Raw genomic sequence first — 23,167 nt, forward strand, 5'->3', positions numbered from 1 at the left:
GTTTTTGCTTTGTCATTATGCGGTATTGTGTGTAGATTGATGAGGAACGTGTTATTTAACCCATTTTAGAATAAGGCTGTAACGTAACTCTGAATAGTTTCAGAATCCACTGTGATTCTGTGTTCTGGCCAATGATTATAATGGCCATTCTGATCCAACCATAAAGTCATACATTGTGCCTCTGGCCTGAGAGGATGGAAGTTCAATGTAGCTAGATGTAGTAGGCTAATATTAACAAGCTGGCTAATCGTTGCCCATGAAGGGAAGTAAGGCTAGCAAGCAAGCATTTTAGCCAGCCTATAGGACAACAACAACTAAAAGCGGATACTGTAAGACAAAGTCATAGACAGTTTCAGCAACATGAGAGGAGGATAGCATTGGTGTGTCTACAAGTAGGGTGAGTCAACATGTTTTTTTCTCCTTATGCACACACACACACACAGAGATGAAGTTGATTAGACTAAATAGTTTTTGTTATCTTTTAGTTGTCACTGTATTAGACTAAGCATATGTGAGTTGATGATGTTGAAATGGTGCTGGAATAGTGGAGGCTCCTGTTTTCTTTGTGATTTGCAGTAACTCTCCGGTGTTCTAAATCAATAGTTGTTTAGTAGTCCAAAAATGTCTAAAACATTAACTTGCATTACCATGCTGTAGGTCATGTTACTGTACATGCAATATGCTTTGTGGACTTCACTGGACAGAGGTTGCTATCCGGGGGGGGGGGGGGGGTTGGTTGAATTTATTCTGCCACTGTCTCGGCCTTAGGCCTGTATATCACTGTGTCAAGGCACATGAACTAACAGGTTATAGAGCAAACAACGCAGTTATCACAACACATAGGTTGTAATATGGCTTTTATTTTTCTGTCTTGGCTTCCCCATTGATTTTACCCACTCACTGCTACTGATTCTCCCTAGCCTGGGAGCCAGACATTGTGCTGCTTTAGCCAACTCCTTCCCTTATGCCATACCAAACATCATAGCAATCATCATTGGCTGAAGCAGTAAGACTGACATCTAGGCTATGTCCACAATTCTTTACTCCTGCCTAGTGCCTATACACTTAATGGTGTTTTTCTCTTTCATTCCTACAGCCTCCTGTTCATTTGGCAAGAGGTAGAACCTCCTGGAAAACACTAGCAGTCTCATTCACAACAGGGCCAGAATAAATTCTACTTACACATCAAGTTCTACATTTACACAGACACAGTCCGATGCCATCACTGCTCTGTGTGTGTGTGTGTGTGTGTGTGTGTGTGTGTGTGTGTGTGCAGTATTAGTTTGGCGAGATATAATTATACTTTCAAAACAAGGAGGGAATTCTGGCTGCAACAGAAAGGGAGTGAGAGGAGAGAGAAAGAAAGAGAGGGAGGGAGAGAGAGAGAGAGAGAGAGAGTAAGGTCAGGTAGTCATAGATACTATAGTTGTATGATTCATCCATGTTTTATTTTGCTGGACCAATCCTCCATAGCTTTAGCAAACACTTGACAATTTAGAAACACAACCTTGGGATAACCATACCACTAGAATAAGTTATCATTGTAATCATATGGTAGTAACAGAACAAGACATGGAGACATCCTATTGGATAAAGCCGCCGTGTTGATTTGCTAGTCGTCCAATCAGCTGCCAGAACTCCAGGAAGGTGAGCTCTCCGTCGTTGTTCTCGTCAATTGAGTCCATGAGTCGGTCGATGACAGCTGGGTCATCAGCGTTCTACATGGGGGCAATAAGGGCCGTCAGAATCACTAGTTAAGAGGCTTCCTTTCCTCTTCTCAGATTCAGAACCACACTGACTGATCTGATTGTGCTTGTCAGAAAAGCCATGTGATGAGAAGAAACCTTTCTACCATCTGTGGTCATGAGAAGGGAACAAGGAAATTAAGCTATTTGATGGGTGTCACTATTTGGCCATTCTAGAAAGGATGGCGGGACAGCACTTTACAAGCACAAATGCAAATGTCTATTTTAGCATGGCCATACTGATATACCACAGGAGGCAGAGGTTGGAAGGACGAGAGGCATCTGTGCAGTCTATGTCCCCATCTAGAGGAAATGAAGTGGACCACAAACTGATGTTGTGGCTCACCAACCCTGCTCCTAGAGAGCTAGGGACGCTTTTGTTACAGCCCAGCACTAATCATCAAGCTGAATCAGTTGTATTATAACTGGACTGGAATAAAAGCCTGCGATCACTGGTTATTATAGTATTACTCAAATGTTACCACAGTATAATTAACATGTAATTACCTTAACGAAGTTGGGGAGTTGTGTTTTGACCAGGCTCCGGAACTCATCTCTGCTCAGTGTGTCTGAGGATCCATCACTTCCAGCAAACGCCTTGAACTGGGACACGAGTACACCAATGGCTGACTCCATCACTGACAGAGAGAGAGAGAGGAAGAATGGAGAAGAGGTAGTGTTCTAATGGGACGAAACAGAATACAATACAGACACAGAGGAGAGGTTATTGAACTGAAAAATCATAAATACGTAGATAAAATACTACAGACCAAGTCAGGTCAACGACGGCATTGAGAAAAAACAGCAAGTGTTACAGAGGAGGAGAGAAAGAGACGGGAGGACAGGAGATAGAAACATTAAACAGAGAGGGAGATAAAAGATGTATATTCAACTTATAGAGAAATATGGAGGAAGATTAGAATGATTAACTCACCTGGACACTGCTGAGGTGGTGAGTGTGTTGAGGTGGTACGTCTGAAGGTAAGTTTCTCTCTCTCTCTCTTTCTCACTCTTATACTCACCTCCTCTTCCTAAAATCAAGCCCCCCCCCCCCCCCATCTCTTGTAAATGTTTCTCATGTCATGGCGTCCATTCTGTCCACTTCAAGGTTAAGGTGTCTGTAATAGTGTAAGCTAAATTACCCCACACTGACCACTGGTTTCTTTCCATGACGTGATTATAGGATTTATACACTGAAAAGCCCTCACCTTCAGACAGGAAACCACACGTGTTCATTTAACCATTTATTATTAAAGATTACTATACGTTAGTCTAGGCGTTATGCTCTGCTCCTTCATGGTAGCTCACTGCTAGAGCATGCATAATGTTAAGCTAATAATAATTACAGGCAGAGAGCAAGGTGTGCTATACCAATCACCCTGCAGGAAGGAAACACAGAACCTAACAGGTGGTGGCTGGTGGGTAAGCAGAAAACAGACGTTACAGCAATAACACCAGCGCATAGCTTGTGTGTGGCAGCCATCATGGAAGTGTGTGCAGAACCTGGTGGACTAAATAGACCACCATATTAACATAGAGTGATGATCTCATTGATGCAATATCAGCTGATGCAACACTCAGGTTTCCTGTCTGGCTGCCATATGAATGTTAAGTCACTATGCTTATACTAAAACCTCTCAGGGCAGCTCTTCTGATTTACTTAGCTTTGGGCAGGACAAATCAACTTCATCAGCAGCAGAAATGAGGGATTGTGTATTGCATGTTTCACCCTTTGGTTTGCATTTAGAATATTCTATTGATTTGAGCCTGTCTTGATTCAAATCTAACATCAGTGTTATAAAGTCAGTTTTATTGTGAGTGTAGTTACGTGAGTCTCTCATTCTGACCAGAGTCAAAGGGTAGCAAATTATTCCCACCCTCTGGCATGAATGACATCTCCTCTCCTAGTCCAGCTATATCTGACATTAACCTCACAACTAATGAGACACAGGAGTCTGAATCCAACTCCACTGAGTGAGGGGTTTGATGTGACATCATGCACGTATACATTCATGCTCACACACTCACAGGAAATGCACAGTTTCATTCCATTGCAGTTGAATGTCCGTTTAATAATTGAGCAAACACAGCGATGAGGATATAACTACAAAAACATATGTCCAACACGACTCTATTATCTTTGGATTTGAAAATGAAACACACACACACACACACTTTGCCTGAAGGTTTAGACTATTCCAAATCTTAAAAAGACACGTCCCCATTTATTCACGCAACACTGTAGAAATGCATCATCAGCATGATTAGTCAGCAGCTTTCACACAGACCAGGATGGCTTATTAACCCTCATCTCTCAGCCTGTAGCAATGGATCTCTAGTGATGACAAGACACTGTCCTTCTGCTGCAGAGGGTTAGAACCAACAGGCCCTGGGACTTACTGAGGAGAGGGCAGGTAGACAGCATACACCACTTTCAAACACACACACAGACAAGGACTCTTGCAAGCATGCACACACACACACACACATTTTAGTCAGTATAGCTGAGACAGCAGCTATACTATGTGGGTCTCTGCTTTAGATGGGAGGAGTGTTGCACTATAAAGCTACTGTAAAATCACATTGCATCAATGAGTTACAGAGTGCAACATGTATAAAAACAAATGGTCATATACTGGAAACAATATCTAACCAATTGAAATGTGTTGTTTCCATGGGAGAATGTTTAGCATATTAATGTTGTCTTTGTGCTCAAATACACACAGCACAGTTGCTGTTCAATTGTTAATTGAACAATCAGTGAATGAAAGAAAGGAGACAAAGGAAAGGTAGCCTAGCGTTTAAGAGCATTGGGCCAGTAACCGAAAGGTTACTGGTTCAAATCCCAGAGCCGACTAAGTGAAATATATGCCGACGTGGCCTTGAGCAAGGCACTTAACCCTGTAAGTCGCTCTGGATAAGAGTGTCTGATAAGTGGAAGGCAAAGAAATCAACGTCAAAATATTATGCAAAAACAAAGGCCAGAAAGGAGTCCCTTGATGTCACCCTTATCTGAGATCAGTAGCGAACTCTCTAAACGTAGAACATCACGTGGAACATGCAGATGACTTCAGGATGCTTCCGGAGGATCATGCTGCAAAATGAACGTAGAATGAAAGGACATTTGAAAACACATACAGTATGTTATATACTGTAACAGTGCTAGGGTCAGGTTGACCTTCTGTGTAACTGAGTTACAAAGTTACTCATTACAGTGGAGTAGTTACACTTCAGGTAGAAATAGATTACTTTCATGAGAACAGCAGGAAAAATGGTGCAATGTCTGATCTGACCCCTTCTCTCACCAGTTCGTCTGCGTCTCTCTCTGCGATGTTTCGTCGTAAACGCTCCCAGAACGTTACCCTCTCGTCCTCATCTTGGGGCCAGTCCAGGTAGGTCCGGGTTCTGGCCAGCTTAGCCAGTCTGCAACACAAACACCCAGTACATCATATCACTACTGTTCATATCACTACTGTTCATATAATTTCTGTTCATATCACTACTGTTCATATCATTTCTGTTCATATCATTTCTGTTCATATACAATGTATTCCATTCTAAGTTCAGTCCATTCAAGAGGTGAGTTGGTGTGTTACCTGTGGAAGGCGGACAGCTCGAAGGGGGAGATGTGTTCTAGGAAGATGAGGATGAGTCTGTGGCTGTGCTCAGACAACAGGCGGTGTGTGGCCACTCTCATCTCCAGGCCACACCAGTCACTCCTCAGGTAGCGTCTGGTCAACACACACACCGTCCTCCTGCTGCAGTAGATGTTCTCAGCGATGTTATCCACGATGCCCTTCCCTACCTGGGACAGGACATAAACAGCACCCAGCCTGTTATCAATGAAATCTAATGTAGTTGTACTTTGTACCATTATAGCCCCATATTCTCTATTCTCACAAACACTTGCATGTCAAAGCGCGCACTCGCCCGCACACACACTCACCTCAAAGTCTCGGTGGTGCAGACACAGTCGTAGTCGTGGCTCCCCCTCCTCTAGCATCGGGGCCATCTCTCCCAGTACCCACGCCTCATCACCACTGCTGAATGACACAAACGCATCATACCTCACCTCCTCTCCCTCTTCCCCCTCTATCAGCTCCTCCCACTGTCCCCCCATCCTCCTCTTCCTCCTCCACCACCTCCTCCCCACACGTCGCTCCACCCATCCTCTCAGACGAAAGAATAGAACGACACAGGGCCATCGGAGGAAGCGGTATCCTAGCGCCAAGCACAGGAGGGTGCACACAGTGGCCGTTGTGGAGACGTAGGACAGGAAGTCGTCTTCGGTCTGGCACAGGCGCTCCATGGTGGACAGGAAGTTGAGTCGTTGGTAGTGCCAGATGCACTGCTGTCGCTGCAGGAGCACCACCTGAGTCCATAACCAATCAATAATTAATCATCTGTAATCAATATACTGTATCAACTTCACCTCTTATAGTCAATTATCAAAAATCTATAAATTGACTGTTGTTGAACGATTCTAATCAATATAATTTGTTGTTCACAGCACCCGTTAAAGACCAGAAATCATCAAACATAAATACACGATCCCTAGTAAAAACCTGTTACCTGTAATTAATCAACAATTATCTATATGTTATCAGAACTTTAGTTGGACCTGACTTGTTCTACCTGTGTTTTGCGAGAGTTGTCAGCCCAGTCCAGAAGCCAGCCGTTGGAGCAGTCACAGCGGAAGTCGACCTGGTCAAAGACCAGCGTGGAGAGAGACAGCAGGGGAATGAAGACCCCCTCCAACAGGATCAGAGGGCTCTCACTGTACAGCCTCAAAACACGTAGAGACACCAGGTCTGTAAACATGGACTGGAGAGAGGAAGGGAGGGAAAGAAAGAGGGACGAAAGATAGTAATGAGAAGGAGAGAGAGGGAGATACAGTAATGACATTGTGAGGGAGGGAGAGAAAGACAGAGGGAGATAGAGATACAGTAATGAGAAAGAGACAGAGAGATCTGAAGTCAAATTTTTACTGTTTGCTGATGATCTGGTGCTTCTGTCCCCAACCAAGGAGGGCCTACAGCAGCACCTAGATCTTCTGCACAGATTCTGTCAGACCCGGGCCCTGACAGTAAATCTCAGTAAGACCAAAATAATGGTGTTCCAAAAAAGGTCCAGTTGCCAGGACCACAAAATAAATTCCATCTAGACACTGTTGCCCTAGAGCACACAAAAAAAATATCCCTACCTCGGCCTAAACATCAGCACCACAGGTAACTCCCACAAAGCTCTGAACGATCTGAGAGACAAGGCAAGGAAGCACCTTCTACGCCATTAAAAGGAACATAAAATTCGACATCCCAATTATGAACTGGCTTTAAAATACTTGAATCAACCCTTTATGGTTGTGAAGTCTGGGGTCCGCTCACCAACTAAGAATTCACAAAATGGGACAAACACCAAATTGAGACTGCATGCAGAATTCTGCAAAAGCATCCTCTGTGTACAACGTAACACATCAAATAATTCATGCAGAGCAGAATTAGGCCGATACCCAGTAATGATCAAAATCCAGAAAAGAGATTCCACAACAACCTAAAAGGAAGTGATTCCCAAACCGTCCAAAACAAAGCCATCACCTACAGAGAAAGTAACCCAGAGAAGAGTCCCCTAAGCAAGCTGGTCCTGGGGCTCTGTTCACAAACACAAACAGACCCCACAGAGCCCTAGGACAGCAGTACAATTAGACCCAACCAAATCATGAGAAAACAAAAAGATAATTACTTGATACATTGGAAAGAATTTACCAAAAAACTGGAATGCTATTTGGCCCTAAACAGACTGTACACAGTGGCAGAATACCTGACCACTGTGACTGAACCAAAATGAAATTAAGCTTTGACTATGTACAGACTCAGTGAGCATAGCCTTGCTATTGAGAGGACGCCATAGGCAGACCTGGTTCTCAAGTGGAGACACTGCCCACAGTGTGCCATCACAGCAGCAAGATTTGTGAACTGTTTCCACAAGAAAAGGGGTTGTACAACCCATAATTGTTTATTTATATTCCCTTTTGTTCTTTAACTATTTGCACATCGTTATAACACTGTATATAGCCATAATATGACATTATGAAATGTCTCTATTTCTTTGAAACTTTTGTGAGTGTAATGTTTACTGTTCATTTTTTATTGTTTATTATCTATTTCACTTGCTTTGGCAATGTAAACACATGTTTCCTATGCCAAAAAAGCCCTTTGAATTGAGAGCTACAGTAATGTGGAAGACAGCATTGGCAGTAACATGTGATGCCATCACTAGAAGGATCTAAGGACTCTCAATGTCAAGGTAGAGACACCAGGGTCATTATCAGTAGGCATGAAACTAAAAGCGGTTGGAAAAACGATCAATCAATTAATGATTCGATTGATGGACCAATAGCTAGTTAGTACCCTGGTGAGGAAGTTGAGTCGACAGTTGATCAGCACTAGGCTCCTGAGCTCCGTCAGGTTCCTGAAGGTAACACTGGGGTCTGTGTGGTTGGAGAAGTTGAGGTTGGTCAGTTTGAGCCTCTTCAGCTTTCGAAGCTGGTTGATGGTGGTGTAGGGGGTGGCAAACTTCTCAGGGTTGGCTGAGAACTCAAACGACTCCAGGTTGAGGAAGTAGGGGGCCAGGAAAATGTTGTTGCAGTCAAATTTTGTCCCCTCGCCCACCTATTTTCAGAATATTTGTATTACTAAGATTACAGGACAATTACTGGTAGCTAGCCAGATCAGTGTCTGCTGCAACCAAGTCCTTCAGCACAACGTTGTTGAGGCATGACAATAACATGAATTGGCGGTAGCAGAAACTTATCTGGCTAGCAACCAGTATGATTCATTTTCCTGTACAAGATCTGCTGCTTAGCTATAAAGCAGTGTTCTTCAATCCTGGTCCTGTGGAACCACAGCTTCACATAAGTTGATCAGGTGAACCAACCCACTGGGCACAGACATCATTTGGTTGAGTTGTCAACTAATGTGAATTGAACATGAAATCAACAACAAATGTCACCATGTCATTAGATTTAGGTTAAAGGTTTGGTGAAGAAAATACTAAATGTTCTTAGGTTGATGACTTTTTGCAAATCCAATCAGTTTTCCACTTTATTTCATCGTCATCACAGATATATTGTTGTTGCTTGAAATGATGTGGAAAGAACATTGATTCAATTCGTTTTTGCCCAGTGGGAAGTGTGTTAGTACTGGAGGATGGAGCAATAGCCTGCACACCTTTACTTTCGCCAGGACCATGGTTGAAGATTACTGCTAGACATCACATTGAGATACAACACAGAGTAACTCCTCATCCTGGCCCACCTTCAGCTCTCGGACCATGGGGAACATGTTGTTTTCACAGTCAGAGGACTGGATCATCTTCCCTCTGAGTTCCAGGACCATGGGGAACTCAGGAGCGGGAACATGGCCTACGGTGAGGTAGGTTCCTGGGCCTGTGTCGATGAGGAGGTGCTGGAGCTTGGTGGGGAAGCCCAGGAACAGCATGTTGAGGTAGAGCTGGTAGATAATGTCTATCTCTCCCAGGCTGAGGTCTTGGAGTCGATGCTGTCTACGGAACACCCCATGAGCGATGCCCCCCGAGATCTTGTTCCCTTCCAGGAGGAGAACCTACAGTCACATCATCAATAATTGATTACCAAAATCTGTTTCCCCTCCAAACATATAGCAGTTACCACATCAACACAAATATCCTGATCTGACCTCTAGAGCAGGCAGACCCTCAAAGTCGTCTTCTCCCAGCAGGGAGATTTTGTTGTGGGTGAGGTCGAGGACACGGAGGAGCGGTATCCCCTGGAGAGCCCGGTGGGCCAGGGAGGAGATATGGTTCCCACTCAGATCCAAACGCTCCAGCAGGGGCATACAGGAGAACTGAGAATGATCATGACAAACATCATACTCATCGCCATACTGATTTTATATAGCATCACACAAATATCTCAAGTCAAATACATTTGTCAGCAAAGTTATTGTATCTCAGTTAATTGAGGTATAGACATTAAACAGAAGTGACAGACTGACTGACCTGATCAGTGGTGATCTCAGTGAGGTGGTTCTCATGGAGAATGAGAGAGGTGAGGTTCCACACCCTCCCTCCCCCTGCTGAGCAGAACGAGGCATTGGTCAGCTTGGTCAGGACCATCATCAGACCCTGTATCTGACCGGTACCAGTCCAGAACCCCAGGTCCATACCAGACAGATCCTCAGAAGTCACAGACAGCTGCCTCAGACCAGGACCACACCTACAGAGTCAGGGTTAGCATATTACAACATTAGCCTGGTTGACAGATCTGTTCCTGTGCTCATTTGTTGTTCATAGACATGGGAATTAATTTTCACATTCAAAAGATCAATTGGAGTGCTGTAGCTCAGTAGGTAGAGCATGGCACTAGTAACGACAGGATAGTGGATTCCATTCCTGGGACCACCAATACGTAAAATGTATGAACGCATGACTGTAAGTCGCTTTCAAATCAAATTGTTTAGTCACATGCAGCGAATATAACAGGTGTAGACCTTACAGTGAAATGTTTACATCCGAGCCCCTAACCAACAATACAGGTAAAAAAATATATGAATAAGAAATTAGAGTAACAAGTAATTAAAGACAACAGTACAATAACAATAGCGAGACTCTATACAGGGGGTACCGGTACAGAGTCAATGTGCGGGCGCACCGGTTAGTTGAGGTAACATGTACATGTAGGTAGAGTTATTAAAGTGAATATGCACAGATTCTAACAACAGAGGAGACCAGCGTTGTGAGGGTGGGGGGGCATTCCAATGTTTAGGACATTCCTCTATCCCTCTGGTATAGAGGTCCTGGATGGCAGGAAGCTTGGCCCCAGTGATGTACAGGGCCGTATGCACTACCCTCGATGGTGCAGCTGTAGAACCTTTTGAGGATCTGAGGACCCATGCCAAATCTTTTCAGTCTCCTGAGGGGGAATAGGTTTTGTCGTTCCCTCTTCACAGCTGTCTTGGTGTGTTTGGTCCATGTTAGTTTGTTGGTGATGTCGACAAAAGTGTCTGCTAAATGGCATATATGAATGTATTATTATTATTTATTACAACTGCTTAGTTACCAGTCTGTTTATGCTTGTTATTCTATGATTATATATGACAACTGCTTGGCTACCAGTCTGTTTATGCTTTATCCAAATCCTTTGAGTCTGATCAGAAACCAGGCCCCCAGAAAACCCTAGACTAGACCTGGGGTACCCAACTCTAACCCAACGAGGTCCAGAGCATGCTGCTTTCTGTTCTAGATGATCATTAATTACACACAACTGGTGTCCCAGTTCTAAAATCAGTCCCTGATTAGAGGGGAACAAGTAATAAAATGCAGTGGTACTGGCTTTGAGGTCCAGAGTGTAGTTTGAGGGAACTAGACCATTCTAAAGCGACTCACCTCTTCATGACCTCTGCAGTGAAGGCTGTGATCAGGGCCAGGTGCAGATCCAAGGACTCCACTCCATGTTTTACTACCAGAGTACACAGGTCAGACAGGCTGGGGGTGAACTGTTTCAAGGTGTAACTGGACAGGTAGAGCTTGTTAACCCTCCCCATGCCAGACCCCCACAGCTGGCCCACCCAGACATCCACCATAGACAGGGACAGACTGGACAGGTTCTGGAACACAGACAGAGACTTCGGCTCTACCCTTCGCACCGGGTTTCCACTCAGATCCAGGATCCGGATCCTGGACAGGAGCACTGTGGGCCACGGATTGGATCCAGAGCAGCCTCCGTTCTGGATGGAGCTGACCATGCTGTCAGGCAGCTCCAGGGTCTCTAGTTTCTCCATCCCAGGGGAGAGGAGACAGAACAGTTCCCCCAGGTCTCTCGCTCCAGCCCTGTCCACCCTCAGGCTCCTCACCCGTACCAGGGGATCCAGCAGAGCAGGGGGGGCCAGGGCCAGACTCATCCCAGCCAGGGTGAGCTCCTCCAGGCTAGACAGGCCCTGGAACACCCCTGGCTCCAGAGTGACGTTCACTCCCCCCCAGGAGGAGGAGACGAGGATGTGGAGGAACCTTAGTTTGGGCAGACCAGCGAAGGCCCCTGAGGTCACCTGTGAAAAAAGGGGATACACACACATCTAGGATTAAAAATATGGGCTGAATCAATGCATAACAGCTATACACATGTATAGCACGCACACACACACACACACACACACGTACCTTTGCCAGGTGTGAGCCATCCAAATAGAGGTGCTCCAGGAGGGGAATGTGAGAGAAGGAGTCTGCAGGCAGGGAGGAGGAAGAGTGAAGGATACAAAGAGAACGCACATCAGGAAACACCTCCTCCAGCCCAGACCTGAGATAAAGAAAGATAAGATTAGTGATTGATTCGTATATACACTGCTCCAAAAAAATAAAGGGAACACTAAAATAACACATCCTAGATCTGAATGAAATATTCTTATTAAATACTTTTTTCTTTACATAGTTAAATGTGCTGACAACAAAAATCACACAAAAATGATCAATGGAAATCAAATTTATCAACCCATGGAGGTCTGGATTTGGAGTCACACTCAAAATTAAAGTGGAAAACTACACTACAGGCTGATCCAAATTTGATGTAATGTCCTTAAAACAAGTCAAAATTAGGCTCAGTAGTGTGTGTGGCCTCCACGTGCCTGTATGACCTCCCTACAACGCCTGGGCATGCTCCTGATGAGGTGGCAGATGGTCTCCCGAGGGATCTCCTCCCAGACCTGGACTAAAGCATCTGCCAACTCCTGGACAGTCTGTTGGGCAACGTGGTGTTGGTGGATGGAGCGAGACATGATGTCCCAGATGTGCTCAATTGGATTCAGGTCTGGGGAACGGGCGGGCCAGTCCATAGCATCAATGCCTTCCTCTTCCAGGAACTGCTGACACACTCCAGCCACATGAGGTCTAGCATTGTCTTGCATTAGGAGGAATCCAGGGCCAACCACACCAGCATATGGTCTCACAAGGGGTCTGAGGATCTCGTCTCGGTACCTAATGGCAGTCAGGCTACCTCTGGCGAGCACATGGAGGGCTGTGCGGCCCCCCAAAGAAATTCCACCCCACACCATGACTGACCCACCACCAAACCGGTCATGCTGGAGGATGTTGCAGGCAGCAGAACGTTCTCCACGGCGTCTTCAGACTGTCACGTCTGTCACATGTGCTCAGTGTGAACCTGCTTTCATCTGTGAAGAGCACAGGGCGCCAGTGGCGAATTTGCCAATCTTGGTGTTCTCTGGCAAATGCCAAACGTCCTGCACGGTGTTGGGCTGTAAGCACAACATACCACCCTCATGGAGTCTGTTTCTGACCGTTTTGAGCAGACACAAGCACATTTGTGGCCTGCTGAAGGTCATTTTGCTGGGGTCTGGCAGTGCTCCTCCTGCTCCTCCTTGGACAAAGGCGGAGGTAGCGGTCCTGCTGCTGGGTTGTTGCCCTCCTACGGCCTCCTCCACATCTCCTGATGTACTGTCCTGTCTCCTGGTAGCGCCTCCATGCTTTGGACACTATGCTGAAAGACACAGCAAACCACCTTGCCACAGCTCGCATTGATGTACCATCCTGGTTGAGCTGCACTACCTGAGCCACTTGTGTGGGTTGTAGACTCCGTCTCATGCTACCACTAGAGTGAAAGCACCGCCAGCATTCAAAAGTGACCAAAACATCAGCCAGGAAGCATAGGAACTGAGAAGTGGCCTGGTCACCACCTGCAGAACCACCTCTTTATTGGGGGTGTCTTGCTACATGCCTATAATTTCCATCTGTTGTCTATTCCATTTGCACAACAGCATGTGACATTTATTGTCAATCAGTGTTGCTTCCTAAGTGGACAGTTTGATTTCACAGAAGTGTGATTGACCTGGAGTTACATTGTGTTGTTTAAGTGTTCACTTTATTTTTTTGAGCAGTGTATATATATATATATATATTACACACAGTACCAGTCTAAAGTTTGAACACACCTACTCATTCAAGGGTTTTTCTTTATTTTGACTATTTTCTTCATTGTTGTAATGAATATGATGGGAGACAGAGAGCTGGTTTCAAGCGCAGGGCGCAGCAGGTATTCATTTGTAAAGGACCACAGGAGGAGGCAGGTAGCTGTGTCCAGGGGCAGGCAGAAGGTCATACACAGGGGGTCCAAAAAGGCAACAGTACAGGCATGGAGAAGGCTAATGACGTAGTGCGGGAGATCAGACGTACAGTACAAGCAAGGAATAGGCTAAAAGGCGTCGTTAGTGAGGATGGCTAAAACTATGGTACACATGAGGACTAATACGGAAAAAACCAGAGCTCCAAATAGAAACATGTATCAAAACAAACAATACCTCACAATGACAAGGTGCAAAGAACTGAACTAAATAGTGTGTGTAATAAATGACATACAGGTGTGTGAACAGGTGATCAGAGTTCAGGTGATTGGGATCTGGAGAGTGAGCTGCGTTCAGGGGATCTATGCGTTTGAGAGTGTAAGTTGGAAAAATACATTACAATTGTAGAATAATAGTGAAGACATCAAAACTATTAAATAACACATATGGAATCATGTAGTAACCAAAAAAGTATTAAACAAATCAAAATATATTTTATATTTGAGATTCTTCAAAGTAGCCACCCTTTGCCTTGACAGATTTGCACACGCTTGGCATTCTCTCAACCAGCTTCACCTGGAATACTTTTCCAACAGTATTGTTGGAGTTCCCACTTATGCTGAACACTTGTTGGCTGCTTTTCCTTCACTCTGCGGTCCAACTCATCCCAAACAATCTCAATTGGGTTGAAGTCAGGTGATTGTGGTGGCCAGGTCATCTGAGTCAGCACTCTCCTTCTTGGTCAAATAGCCCTTACACAGCCTGGAGGTGTGTTGGGTCATTGTCCTGTTGAAAAACAGATGATAGTACCACTAAGCGCAAACCAGATGGGATGGTGTATCGCTGCAGAATGCTGTGGTAGCCATGCGGGTTAAGTGTGCCTTGAATTCTAAATAAATCACAGACAGTGTCACCATCAAAGCACCCCACACCTCCTCCTCCATGCTTCACAGTAGGAACCACACGTTGTCTCACAAAGACACGGCGGTTGGAACCAAAAATCTAAAACTTGGTCTCATCAGAACAAAGGACAGTTTTCCACCGGTCGAATATCCATTGCTCATGTTTCTTGGTCCAAGCAAGTCGCTTCTTATTATTGGTGTCCTTTAGTAGTGGTTTCTTTGCAGCAATTCAACCATGAAGGCCTGATTCATGCAGTCTCCTCTGAACAGTTGATGTTGAGATGAGTCTGCTACTTGAAGCATTTATTTGTGCTTTCATTTCTGAAGCTGGTAACTCTAATGAACTTATCCTCCGCAGCAGAGGTAACTCTGGGTCTTCCTTACCTGTGGCGGTCCTCATGAGAGTCAGTTTCCTCATATCTCTGGATGCTTTTTGCGACTTTCAAAACTCTTGACATTTCTGGATTGACTGACCATCTCTTAAAGTAATGATGGACTGTCGTTTCTCTTTGCTTATTTGAGCTGTTCTTACTATAATATGGGCTATCTTCTGTATACTATCCCTACCTTGTCACAACACAATTGATTGGCTCAAACACATTAAGAAGGAAAGAAATTCCGCAAATGAACTTTTAACAAGGCACACCTGTTAATTGAAATGTATTCCAGGTGACTACCTCGTGAAGCTGGTTGAGAGAATCAAAGTGTGTGCAAAGCTGTCATCAAGTCAAACAGTGGCAGCCTTGAAGAATCTTAAGTAAAAAATATTTGGATTTGTATAACACTTTTTTGGTTACTGAATGTTTCCATATGTGTTATTTCATAGTTTAGATGACTTCACTATAATTCCACAATGTAGAACATTTTAGAAAACCCCTTGAATGAGGTGTGTCCAAACTTTGTCTTGTACTAATATATATATATATATATATGTGTGTATATATAGCATTTATATATATATATATATATATACTCACATATATATATATACACACACACACACATATATATATATATATATATATATATTAGTACAAGACAAAGTTTGTATATGTTGTATATGTTGTATATGTGTGTATATATATGTGTATATATGTGTGTATATATATATATATACACACACATATGTGTGTATATATATATACACATACATACACACACACAGTGAGGAGAACATGTATTTGATAACCTGCAAAATCGGCAGTGTTTCTTACTTACAAAGCATGTAGAGGTCTGCAATTTGTATCATAGGTACACTTCAACTGTGAGAGACAGAATCTAAAACAAAATTGATTTAAGTAATTAATTTGCATTTTATTACACAACATAAGTATTTGATCACCTACCAACCAGTAAGAATTCCAGCTCTCACAGACCTGTTAGTTTTTCTTTAAGAAGCCCTCCTGTTCTCCACTCATTACCTGTATTAACTCCTGTTTGAACTTGTTACCTGTATAAAAGACACCTGTCCACAAACTCATTCAAACAGACTCCAACCTCTCCACAATGGCCAAGACCAGAGAGCTGTGTAAGGACATCAGGGATAAAATTGTAGACCTGCACAAGGCTGGGATGGGCTACAGGACAATAGGCAAGCAGCTTGGTGAGAAGGCAACAACTGTTGGCGCAATTAATAGAAAATGGAAGAAGTTCAAGATGACGGTCAATCACCCTCGGTCTGGGGCTCCATGCAAGATCTCACCTCGTGGGGCATCAATGATCATGAGGAAGGTGAGGGATCAGCCCAGAACTACACGGCAGGACCTGGTCAATGACCTGAAGAGAGCTGGGACTACAGTCTCAAAGAAAACCATTAGTAACACTCTACGCCATCATGGATTAAAATCCTGCAGCGCACGCAAGGTCCCCCTGCTTAAGCCAGCGCATGTCCAGGCCCGTCTGAAGTTTGCCAATGACCATCTGCATGATCCAGAGGAGGAATGGGAGTAGGTCATGTGGTCTGATGAGACAAAAATATAGCTTTTTGGTCTAAACTCCACTCACCGTGTTTGGAGGAAGAAGAAGGATGAGTACAATCTCAAGAACACCATCCCAACAGTGAAGCATGGAGCTGGAAACATCATTCTTTGGGTCGGCTTTTCTGCAAAGGGGACAGGACGACTGCACCGTATTGAGGGGAGGATGGATGGGGCCATGTATCGCGAGATCTTGGCCAACAAACTCCTTCCCTCAGTAAGAGCATTGAAGATGGGTCGTGGCTGGGTCTTCCAGCATGACAACAACCCGAAACACACAGCCAGGGCAACTAAGGAGTGGCTCCGTAAGAAGCATCTCAAGGTCCTGGAGTGGCCTAGCCAGTCTCCAGACCTGAACCCAATAGAAAATCTTTGGAGGGAGCTGAAAGTCCGTATTGCCCAGCGACAGCCTCGAAACCTGAAGGATCTGGAGAAGGTCTGTATGGAGGAGTGAGCCAAAATCCCTGCTGCAGTGTGTGCAAACCTGGTCAAAGTTTCATACAGGAAATGTATGATCTCTGTAATTGCAAACAAAGGTTTCTGTACCAAATATTAAGTTCTGCTTTTCTGATGCATCAAATACTTATGCCATGCAATAAAATGCAAATGAATTATTTAAAAATCATACAATGTGATTTTCTGGATTTTTGTTTTAGATTCCGTCTCTCACAGTTGAAGTGTTCCTATGATAACAATTACAGACCTCTACATGCTTTGTAAGTAGGAAAACCTGCAAAATCGGCAGTCTCTCAAATACTTGTTCTCCCCACTGTACAAGGCCTTTTTCAAGACAGGTCTCCCACTGTCTGTTTACCCACAGAGCGTATCTGACTACAAACTATTTTTATTTATTTAATCAGGTAGGCAAGTTGAGAACAAGTTCTCATTTACAATTGCGACCTGGCCAAGATAAAGCAAAGCAGTTCGACACATACAACAACACAGAGTTACACATGGAATAAAACAAACAGTGAATAATACAGTAGAAAAATAAGTCTATATACAATCTGAGCAAATGAGGTAAGATAAGGGAGGTAAAGGCAAAAAAGGCCATAGTGGCAAAGTAAATACAATATAGCAAGTAAAACACTGGAACGGTAGATTTGCAGTGGAAGAATGTGCAAGGTAGAGATAGAAATAATGGTGTGCAAAGGAGCTAAATAAATACAGTAGGGGGAGAGGTAGTTGTTTGGGCTAAATTATAGATGGGCTATGTACAGGTGCAGTAATCTGTGAGCTGCTCTGACAGCTGGTGCTTAAAGCTAGTGAGGGAGATAAGTGTTTCCAGTTTCAGAGATTTTTGTAGTTCGTTCCAGTCATTGGCAGCAGAGAACTGGAAGGAGAGGTGGCCAAAGGAAGAATGGTTTGGGGGTGACCAGAGATATACCTGCTGGAGCGCGTGCTACAGGTGGGTGCTGCTATGGTGACCAGCGAGCTGAGATAAGGGGAGACTTTACCTCGCAGGGTCTTGTAGATGACCTGGAGCCAGTGGGTTTGGCGACGAGTATGAAGCGAGGGCCAGCCAACGAGAGCGTACAGGTCGCAGAGGTGGGTAGTATACGGGGCTTTGGTGACATAACGGATGGCACTGTGATAGACTGCATCCAATTTGTTGAGTACGGTATTGGAGGCTATTTTGTAAATGACATCGCCAAAGTCGAGGATCGGTAGGATTGTCAGTTTTACAAGGGTATGTTTGGCAGCATGAGTGAATGATGTTTTGTTGTGAAATATGAAGCCAATTCTAGATTTAACTTTGGATTGGAGATGTTTGATGCGAGTCTGAAAGGAGAGTTTACAGTCTAACCAGACACCTAGGTATTTGTAGTTGTCCACATATTGTAAGTCAGAACCGTCCAGAGTAGTGATGTTGTACGGGCGGGCAGGTGCAGGCAGCGATCGGTTGAAGAGCATGCATTTAGTTTTACTTGTATTTAGGAGCAATTGGAGGCCACGGAAGGAGAGTTGTATGGCATTGAAGCTCGTCTAGAGGGTTAACACAGTGTCCAAAGAAGGGCCAGAAGTATACAGAATGGTGTCGTCTGCATAGAGGTGGATCAGAGAATCACCAGCAGCAAGAGCGACATCATTGATGTATACAGAGAAGAGAGTGGGTTCAAGAGTTGAACCCTGAGGCACCCCCATAGAGACTGCCAGAGGCCTGGACAACAGGCCTTCCGATTTGACAAGTAGTTGGTGAACCAGGCGAGGCAATCATTTGAGAAACCAAGGCTATCGAGTCTGCCGATGAGGATGTGGTGATTAACAGAGTCGAAAGCCTTGGCCAGATCAATGAATACGGCTGCACAGTATTGTTTCTTATTGATGGCGGTTAAGATATCGTTTAGGACCTTGAGCGTGGCTGAGGTGCACCCATGACCAGCTCTGAAACCAGATTGCATAGCGGAGAAGGTATGGTGGGATTCTAAATGATCAGTAATCTGTTTGTTGACTTGGCTTTCGAAGACCTTAGAAAGGCAGGGTAGGATAGATATAGGTCTGTAGCAGTTTGGGTCAAGAGTGTCCCCCCCTTTGAAGAGGGGGATGACCGCAGCTGCTATTCAATCCTTGGGAATCTCAGACGACATGAAAGAGGTTGAACAGGCTAGTAATAGGGGTTGCAACAATTTCGGCAGATCATTTTAGAAAGAAAGTGTCCAGATTGTCTAGCCCGGCTGATTTGTAGCGGTCCAGATTTTACAGCTCTTTCAGAACATCAGCTGACTGGATTTGGGAGAAGGAGAAATGGGAAAGGCTTGGGCGAGTTGCTGTGGGGGGTGCAGTGCTGTTGACCGGGGTAGGGGTAGCCAGGTGGAAAGCATGGCCAGCCGTAGAAAAATGTTCATTGAAATTCTCAATTTTAGTGGATTTATTGGTGGTGACTGTGTTTCCTATCTTCAGTGCATTGGGCAGCTGGGAGGAGGTGTTCTTATTTTCCATGGACTTTACAGTGTCCCAGAACTTTTTTTAGTTTGTGTCAAGCAAATTTCTGCTTGAAAAAGCTAGCCTTGGCTTTAACTGCCTGTGTATATTGGTTTCTAGCTTCCCTGAACAGCTGCATATCACGGGGGCTGTTCGATGCTAATGCAGAACGCCATAGGATGTTTTTGTGTTGGTTAAGGGCAGTCAGGTCTGGAGAAAACCAAGGGCTATATCTGTTCCTGGTTCTACATTTCTTGAATGGGGCATGCTTATTTAAGATGGTGAGGAAGGCATTTAAAAAAATAACCAGGCATCCTCTACTGACGGGATAAGGTCAACATCCTTCCAGGATACCCCGGCCAGATCGATTAGAAAGGCCTGCTCGCTGAAGTGTTTCAGGGAGCGTTTGATAGTGATGAGTGGAGGTCGTTAAACCGCTGACCCATTACGGATGCAGGCAATGAGGCAGACTGAGGAATGAGGCAAACTAGACTATGATGATGTAATATTATATAGTGCTGATCTCTGTACTATTGTCCTGGTTGTATGTAACCTACCTGAGGTCAGTGATCTCTGTTCTATTGTCCTGGTTGTATGTAACCTACCTGAGGTCAGTGATCTCTGTACTATTGTCCTGGTTGTATGTAACCTACCTGAGGTCAGTGATCTCTGTTCTATTGTCCTGGTTGTATGTAACCTACCTGAGGTCAGTGATCTCTGTGCACTCAGCATAGGGTCCCAGGCCAGGCTTAAGGGAACACTGTATGAACCCTCCGATGTCTTTCTGTACATACATATCTTCCTCATAGCAGTCACAGTGACGCCTGATCACCCCTTCTGCTCCGTCACACACACACAAGAGCAGCAGCACACTCACACCGGGCCTCCACACCCAAAACACAAACGTCATTCTTGGTGTTAGACCTAAACGAAACACAGAATATTTATGTTACAGCACACTTTTTATTAGAACTACATGGCATACAGTAATTTCATAATCCTCATAACAAACACCTAATTAACAATCAATAAATTCCAAGTAAATACCAGCTGATAGGAAACCAAAATGGACTATACAAGTGAAGAACAGGACAGTCAAAGTGAAGAACAGGACAGTCAAAGTGAAGTAGGACAGTCAAAGTGAAGTAGGACAGTCAAAGTGAAGAACAGGACAGTCAAAGTGAAGAACAGGACAGTCAAAGTGAAGAACAGGACAGTCAAAGTGAAGTAGGACAGTCAAAGTGAAGAACAGGACAGTCAAAGTGAAGAACAGGACAGTCAGTGAAGTAGGACAGTCAGTGAAGTAGGACAGTCAAAGTGAAGTAGGACAGTCAAAGTGAAGTAGGACAGTCAAAGTGAAGTAGGACAGTCAAAGTGAAGAACAGGACAGTCAAAGTGAAGTAGGACAGTCAAAGTGAAGTAGGACAGCTCACCTCAGTGTTCCGTGTTTACAAACTGTCTTCCTTTGCCAGACCTCTGTGCTTCTATGGAGGGAGAGGTCTGTACTTCTGTCGACACCTAGACCGCTACAGTCTCGTGCAGAATACTAGAGAACAACCTTTAAATATGTCTTGAGAAAAGGGAAGTGAAAACAATGTCTTTACTGCAAAAGTTGTTGTGTAGGTTTAAAATAGTCAGATAGAGGTTCTCTGTGGCTGTGAAGTGCTGAAGGTTAATTACCAGACCTGTAACGGACAGAACAGCAATACTTTTCATTCTCACCACTTATCAGTTGGCATAAAGCTGAGCAAGAATAGTAAACAAACAAATTTGACCAACTGGGGCCATTTTGTTAGTCCCCAAGGTCAAATGCTATTTCTAGGGGGTTTAGGGTTAAGGTTAGAATTGGTGTTATGGTTAGAATTAAGTTCAGGGTTAGGAGCTAGGTTTAGTTTTGGGGTTAGGAGCTAGGTTTAGTTTTGGGGTTAGGAGCTAGGTTTAAGGATTAATGTTAGGGTACAGGATTTTGAATGGATTAGTTATACAAGGTTAGATATACAAGACTGTGTGTGTGTGTGCGTGCGTGTGTGTGCGTGTGTGTGTGTAACATATATCTATATATCCGTTCAAAGGTTTGGGGTCACTTAGAAATGTCCTCGTTTATGAAAGAAAAGCACATTTTTTGTCCTTTAAAATATCAAATTGATCAGAAATACAGTGTAGACATTGTTAATGTTGTAAATGACTAGTAGCTGGAAACGGCAGATTTTTTAATGGAATATCTACATAGGCGTATAGAGGCCCATTATCAGCAACCATCACTCCTGTGTTCCATCACTCCTGTGTTAGCTAATTCAATTTTAAAAGGCTAATTAATCATTAGAAAACCCTTTTGCAATTATGTTAGCACAGTTGAAAACTATTGTACTGATTAAAGAAGCAATAAAACTGGCCTTTAGACTAGTTGAGTATCTGGAGCATCAGCATTTGTGGGTTTGATTACAGGCTCAAAATGGCCAGAAACAAAGTGCTTTCTTCTGAAACTCGTCAGTCTATTCTTGTTCTGAGAATTGAATGCTATTCAATGCAAGAAATTGCCAAGAATCTGAAGATCTCGTACCACGCTGTGTAATACTCCCTTCAAAGAACAGCGCAAACTGGCTCTAACCACCAACCTGCCTAGAAGGCCAGCATCCCGGAGTCGCCTCTTCACTGTTGACGTTGAGACTGGTGTTTTGTGGGTACTATTTAATGAAGCTGCCAGTTGAGGACTTGCGAGGCATCCGTTTCTCAAACTAGACACTAATGTTTTCTAATGATCAATTAGCCTTTTAAAATTATAAACTTGGATTAGCTAACACAACGTGCCATTGGAACACAGGAGTGATGGTTGCTGATAAATGGGTCTCTGTACGCCTATGTAGATATTCCATAAAAAAAATCAGCAGTTTCCAGCTACAATAGTCATTTACAACACTAACAATGTCTACATTGTATTTCTGATCAATCTTATTTTAAAAAGACACATTTCTAAATGACCCCAAACTTTTGAACGGTAGTATATACACTGCTCAAAAAAATAAAGGGAACACTTAAACAACACAATGTAACTCCAAGTCAATCCCACTTCTGTGAAATCAAACTGTCCACTTAGGAAGCAACACTGATTGACAATAAATTTCACATGCTGTTGTGCAAATGGAATAGACAACAGGTGGAAATTATAGGCAATTAGCAAGACACCCCCAATAAAGGAGTGGTTCTGCAGGTGGGGACCACAGACCACTTCTCAGTTCCTATGCTTCCTGGCTGATGTTTTGGTCACTTTTGAATGCTGGCGGTGCTTTCACTCTAGTGGTAGCATGAGACGGAGTCTACAACCCACACAAGTGGCTCAGGTAGTGCCGCTCATCCAGGATGGTACATCAATGTGAGCTGTGGCAAGAAGGTTTGCTGTGTCTGTCAGCGTAGTGTCCAGAGCATGGAGGCGCTACCAGGAGACAGGCCAGTACATCAGGAGATGTGGAAGAGGCCGTAGGAGGGCAACAACCCAGCAGCAGGACCGCTACCTCCGCCTTTGT

At 44.1% G+C, this 23,167-nt stretch overlaps 2 protein-coding genes across 5 annotated transcripts; both read right to left on the bottom strand.

Annotated features, from left to right (window-relative positions):
* Window positions 1–1,418: 1,418 nt before the first annotated feature.
* On the bottom strand, window positions 1,419–2,810 carry LOC109885768 (protein S100-A11-like). Of its 3 annotated transcripts, none has more exons than XM_031837255.1 (3): window positions 2,680–2,810; window positions 2,253–2,426; window positions 1,419–1,718 (listed from the first exon to the last, which is right to left on the bottom strand). In XM_031837255.1, the coding sequence occupies exons 2-3, from the start codon at window positions 2,379–2,381 to the stop codon at window positions 1,584–1,586; spliced, it is 264 nt and encodes an 87-aa protein (XP_031693115.1). In that variant the 5' UTR covers window positions 2,382–2,426; window positions 2,680–2,810; the 3' UTR covers window positions 1,419–1,583. The 3 variants fall into 3 exon arrangements, with proteins under 3 accessions (XP_031693115.1, XP_031693126.1, XP_031693137.1); XM_031837266.1 differs by having other exon boundaries at window positions 2,253–2,383; window positions 2,680–2,804; XM_031837277.1 differs by lacking the exon at window positions 2,680–2,810 and adding an exon at window positions 2,516–2,608 and having other exon boundaries at window positions 2,253–2,383.
* Window positions 2,811–3,791: 981 nt separating this feature from the next.
* LOC109885767 (toll-like receptor 4) lies at window positions 3,792–21,738 on the bottom strand. 2 transcript variants are annotated; one of them, XM_020477577.2, is made up of 13 exons: window positions 21,080–21,738; window positions 20,348–20,570; window positions 11,937–12,072; window positions 11,166–11,824; window positions 9,780–9,996; window positions 9,458–9,625; window positions 9,059–9,364; window positions 8,153–8,413; window positions 6,381–6,569; window positions 5,692–6,117; window positions 5,342–5,550; window positions 5,051–5,168; window positions 3,792–4,839 (listed from the first exon to the last, which is right to left on the bottom strand). In XM_020477577.2, the coding sequence occupies exons 2-13, from the start codon at window positions 20,554–20,556 to the stop codon at window positions 4,816–4,818; spliced, it is 2,922 nt and encodes a 973-aa protein (XP_020333166.2). In that variant the 5' UTR covers window positions 20,557–20,570; window positions 21,080–21,738; the 3' UTR covers window positions 3,792–4,815. The 2 variants fall into 2 exon arrangements, with proteins under 2 accessions (XP_020333166.2, XP_031693108.1); XM_031837248.1 differs by lacking the exons at window positions 20,348–20,570; window positions 21,080–21,738 and adding an exon at window positions 20,204–20,217.
* Window positions 21,739–23,167: the final 1,429 nt, after the last annotated feature.

The sequence above is a fragment of the Oncorhynchus kisutch genome, linkage group LG2 (genome assembly GCF_002021735.2).
Source record: "Oncorhynchus kisutch isolate 150728-3 linkage group LG2, Okis_V2, whole genome shotgun sequence".
NCBI lineage: Eukaryota > Metazoa > Chordata > Actinopteri > Salmoniformes > Salmonidae > Oncorhynchus > Oncorhynchus kisutch.